General features: G+C 51.1%; 1 protein-coding gene across 1 annotated transcript; it reads left to right on the forward strand.

The window, feature by feature from the left end:
* The first annotated feature begins 2,767 nt into the window (after nucleotides 1–2,767).
* FOXL1 (forkhead box L1) lies at nucleotides 2,768–4,259 on the forward strand. Its single transcript, XM_036750064.1, has 3 exons — nucleotides 2,768–3,285; nucleotides 3,598–4,042; nucleotides 4,203–4,259. The coding sequence occupies exons 1-3, from the start codon at nucleotides 2,768–2,770 to the stop codon at nucleotides 4,257–4,259; spliced, it is 1,020 nt and encodes a 339-aa protein (XP_036605959.1).
* Nucleotides 4,260–4,785: the final 526 nt, after the last annotated feature.

A 4,785-nucleotide genomic window follows, 5' to 3' on the forward strand; every position in this document is an offset into this window, starting at 1 on the left:
TATACTTTGTGTGACTATGTTATTAGGTAATTGTACATTACAGAATATTATGATATGGTATTCGATATTATTATACTTTTATTTGTCCAAACCTGTGATTTTCATTGGGAGCTTCCAGTGAATGAACTCTTGCCACTGGAGATGTGGCAACTCATCTACAACTTAGAGTATTAGAAAGTTGTCAGGGGTCAGTGAGAAGCTAAATGACTTGTCCAGGGAAACACAGCTGTTACATATCAAAGGCCAGACTTGAATCCATGATTCCCAGGTGAGCTCTCTACCTACTGAGCCATACTGTCTTTTCTTATGCTTATATAATAATGATGAAGGTGGTAGTGACAACATTTCATATCTCTATAATACAAGCACCCACTGAGGTGCCCAGTGAAGTATGACTTTCCCTATTTTTTTTCTTTAAGATGAGAAAACTGAGGATTATAGAGCTGACGTGACGACCTTGAGCCCCAACGTTAATTCCACCTGAGATTGTATGAGGCTGGACTCCATCTAGGGCCTGGCACTCCAAGAGCGCTTTTACAAGTCAGCAAGACTAAGGAGGGAACTGCTGGATGGTGAAACCGGGTCTGGGACATGCTGAAAAGACCCTCCCCCATCAAGCAGATTTTCAAGGCTGAAGATGACCCTGGTTTGGTCTGGTCTATTTGGACCAGAGTGCTTGAGAGTTCTTGGAAAGGATCCTTCGCTTTAAGGCACCTAATAGAGCAGCCAACAAGATGCCATTTAGCTCTACTTCCTAGGGGCTGTTTCTGGCCTGTCCCTACCAGGGCTCCTTGATTCAGAGCGAAGTCCTTACCTATCCTTCACCTCTTGGGCAAAACCACCAAGGCAAGGTGGTTTAGTGAAAAGAGCTCTTTCCCTCTGGATAACTGGCCTTGAATCTTGCTTTGCTCCTGGGTGACCTCAGCAAGGCCTGTCTATGGGCCTCAGTTTCCCTATTCATGAAACATGGGAGTTATACTAGAATCTGGTCCATAGATGATCTCTAATTTCCTTTCCACCTTTAAATACCCTAGAGGGAGGAGAAGACAGTCCACAGTCACCCCCTGCCACGCTGCACTCAGCCTCTTCCCTGCCTTGACTCTACTCCTCCCCTTCACGCTGGGGTCCCCTCTCCTTTTACTGAGTAAAGCACTAATTAAATTTTCGTATGATGTTTAAACTGACCTGAGTCGCTGGAATAGCAGATCATGAATAGTTAGGTGGTGCTCTTTGCGTCTGCTACCCCTTTCGAGCGGAGGAGTGCTGGCGAGGGGAAGGGACCCTGACACCTCTTGAACTGCAGTCATTTGGGACCTTTGATTCAAACCGTGACACCGGCGAATTAAAAAATAGAGAGGGAACATTTATACCCCCCAAAAAGGGAGAAAACACACGCAAGCATCCCAAATGTTTAATGTAATCACCGGCCAGCTGTGTGCACTTGTAAAGTTGTTATAATCCCCCTCCTTGTTATAAACAGGAAAGGACAGAATATAAAGCAACAGGCCTGCATTCACAAATACCAGCTTTCCCCCTGAAGCCTGCCAAATCCCCCTTTTATGGTGCTCCTCGCTTGCAACCTCAGCCTGGCCAGAGACCTCACTTTTGCTCCCCCACTCCCAATAGATGGGCTATCAAACCTCTCCCAGGCTCGCGAGTGCCTGATCACCCCGGAACACCTCCACCCTTCCAGATCCCCAGAACCCAACATTATCTAACTCATCTCCTTCTCAACTGACCACTGAGGCTTCGCAATTTCCGTCAACAAGGCTTCACCCCTAAGCTCCCTCGATCTGATGGCACCCCGAGTTAGCTATCCGGGATTGAATTAATTTACACTGAGACTCGACAAATATGAGAAACCTGTGAGTTCTGCTGCACCCACATTCCAACATCCTTCCGTCCCTTGTCAATTCCCGGGAATATCAAAAGCCAAGCGCCATTCCCCCTTCACCTCCGAAAACTCGTGGAGCCTTTCTTCTCTCTCCTTCCCGCCCTGCCGGGTCCCCTTAAAACATCTAAAGTTCTTGAAAGCTTTTTATAAGGATCATTCATCTTCCCATAAAATTAGGGAGAAAAAGGAGATTCTCTGTCCTTGGAGTGGGGGTGGGTGGGTGCCATGAGGGCTCCCTCCCAGCCTGCACTGTTCGTGGACCGCTTCTCTCTGATTAATCTTTCCACCCCCACCTCCTCTCTCTCAGGCCAGCTCGGACCCCGCGCCGAGCCGTAGCAGTTAACATCCTGCTTTGCTGAGTTGTGTGTGCTTACAGCGTCAAGGGGTGGACGTGATATTTCAAACATCAGATCAGTGCGTTTATATATTGGGTGCCCGGAAATTTTTCCAAATAAACACAGCTTGATTCAACTTGGGTGGGCAGACTTATCAACAGACTAATTCTATAAACAAATGAAGAAATAACCCAGAAAACGATTGGCTGGTATCAAAAAGACACGTGGAGAAAAGCTTGGAGTTTTTCAGCAATGAAATTTTAATTAATGTGGGTGGGCTGAGAACACAACGATTGTTTATCATAGACAATTTATTTTCCAGTGCTAAGTCAACATATAATAGCAAACTTACAACAATTATTTAACATTTTTAAAGGCATGAAGAAGGGACACAGCGAGAGCTGGCTGGGGAAGAGGCAGAGAGGGAGGGAGCTAGAGCTGCAGGCTCGCGGCTGGCTCTCTCGGGCTTGGGGAACCTCTCCCTGGCTCGCCCTCGCCTTCTCCCTGCGGGACAGCCTGGAGCTCTCTTAGCCTCGCCATGACCCATCTCTACAACCACCACCTACCTCCTCTGGTCAGCCCCTCCGTGTTGTACGTGTACGGCCCCGAGCGGCCCGGGCTGCCCCTGGGCTTCTCTCCTCCCGCTACCCTAGTGGGGGCCGGTCGGGCCGAGCCCCCCCAGAAGCCTCCCTACAGCTACATCGCCCTCATCGCCATGGCCATCAAAGACGCCCCAGACCAGAGGGTCACGCTCAACGGCATCTACCAGTTCATCATGGACCGTTTTCCGTTCTATCACGACAACAAGCAGGGCTGGCAGAACAGTATCCGCCACAACTTGTCGCTCAATGACTGTTTCGTCAAGGTGCCCCGGGAGAAGGGCCGCCCCGGCAAAGGGAGCTACTGGACCCTGGATCCCCGCTGCCTGGACATGTTTGAGCACGGCAACTATAGACGGCGGAAGAGGAAGCCCAAGCCGGGCCCCGGGGTCCAGGAGGCCAAGAGAGGCAAAGGGGAGGCGGAGGAGGCCGGAGCCCAGGTGGGCCGCAGAGTCAGGCTGGAGGAAAGGGAAGACAGTCCTACAGCAACTGGGGGAGGAGGGGAGAGAGGAGGAGGAGGAAGGAGTGAAGGAGGAGATGGAGGAGGGGGAGGACGAAGTGAAGAAAGAGAATGTGGAAGAAGTGAAGGAGGAGGAGGGGGAGGAAGAAGAGGAGGAGGGACTGTAGGAGGGAGAGAAGAAGGTGAAGAAAGAAGAGAAGGAAGTAGTGAGGGCTATGTGCCCAGCCCAAAGGGAACTTCCCAGGGGCATGCTGCCTCGGCCCCCACTCACCCCTCGACCAGATGCTCTGCCCCCCTTTGTTGGCCCAGCCCTGGCCTCCTTTCCGTTGCCCCCGAGGACGCCGCCCAGGATATTCTCCAGCGAGATGCTGCTATCTCAGGCCAGGCAAGCGGACAGCTAGCTGAGAGCACAGCTATGTCGGGTTCTCCTCCACCTCCTGGTCCGCAAGACTCGGACCCAGAGGACCCTGCCTCTCCAAAAAACGCCGACAAGCCCAAGAGCTTCAGCATAGACAGTATCCTGGCCCGGACACAGAGCCAGAAGCCAGCCAGAGGGGGAGAGCTGGCCGGGGCAGCCAAACATGTCGGGGAGTCGCTACCGGGGGGATGCTTCAGCTCTACCCTCTTTGCTAGTTCTCCCGGTCTCTGCCCGACTTTCAGTGGCTCCCTGATGCTCGATTCTCAAGTTCAAGGGCGACTTTACCATCTGGGGATCCCTCTTCTGTCATATTTCCCGCTCCAGCTCTCTGACGCGGTATTTAATTTCCAGTAATAAGAACAGAGGTGGATTTTTTTCTCCTTCTGTCTCCTCAAAGCCTGGAACCTGTCCCTTGCAAGGGACGCCAACGATTGACCACGACCGAAGCGGGTGAAAAGCATATTATTTTAACTTTGCTTGTTTATTTTTTTGAAAGGCATTTGCCAACCTGTCTGTTCAGGAAAGTTTCAGCTACTCCCACGTGGAGATGTGAACAGCTCAAGAAATTCTCCCATTCTGGGCTGGCTGGTTTATCTTTTGTAATCCGAACCTCTGTTCTTTGCACCCTTCCTCCCCTTTCTGTTCAGATTTTGAATGTTCTTAAACCCGATTCCAAGAGGCTAATGTTTGCTCGCCCCTCCGCCCCCACCCCATCCCCCTGAAAGTTTTATTATAGGCTACCAAGAGACAGCACGCACACCCAAGACCATATAAGTCTATCTCAAAGCTACAGTAGGTCCCGAATAATCCCACTCCCTGGCCTCCCCCTCCCCCACTCCCACCCCATTGCCCTCGCTTCCTGACCACTTAGGTATGAAACAGACTATAAAACAGACTGCAGTTGTAACACAATATGGATCAGGGAGCCAAGACAACTTCAAGTTCAACCGTAGGTTCCCTCTGGCCTAGGGGATTTAGGGCTGTTTGTAGAATAGGTCAGCTGGGCTGACTTCGCGAGCCGCTTGGGTGGCGAATGCATCAGGCTGAAGGTGCCACTGACTGAAACAGGTCACGGAGAA

This window comes from Trichosurus vulpecula, chromosome 3 (genome assembly GCF_011100635.1).
Source record: "Trichosurus vulpecula isolate mTriVul1 chromosome 3, mTriVul1.pri, whole genome shotgun sequence".
Lineage (NCBI taxonomy): Eukaryota > Metazoa > Chordata > Mammalia > Diprotodontia > Phalangeridae > Trichosurus > Trichosurus vulpecula.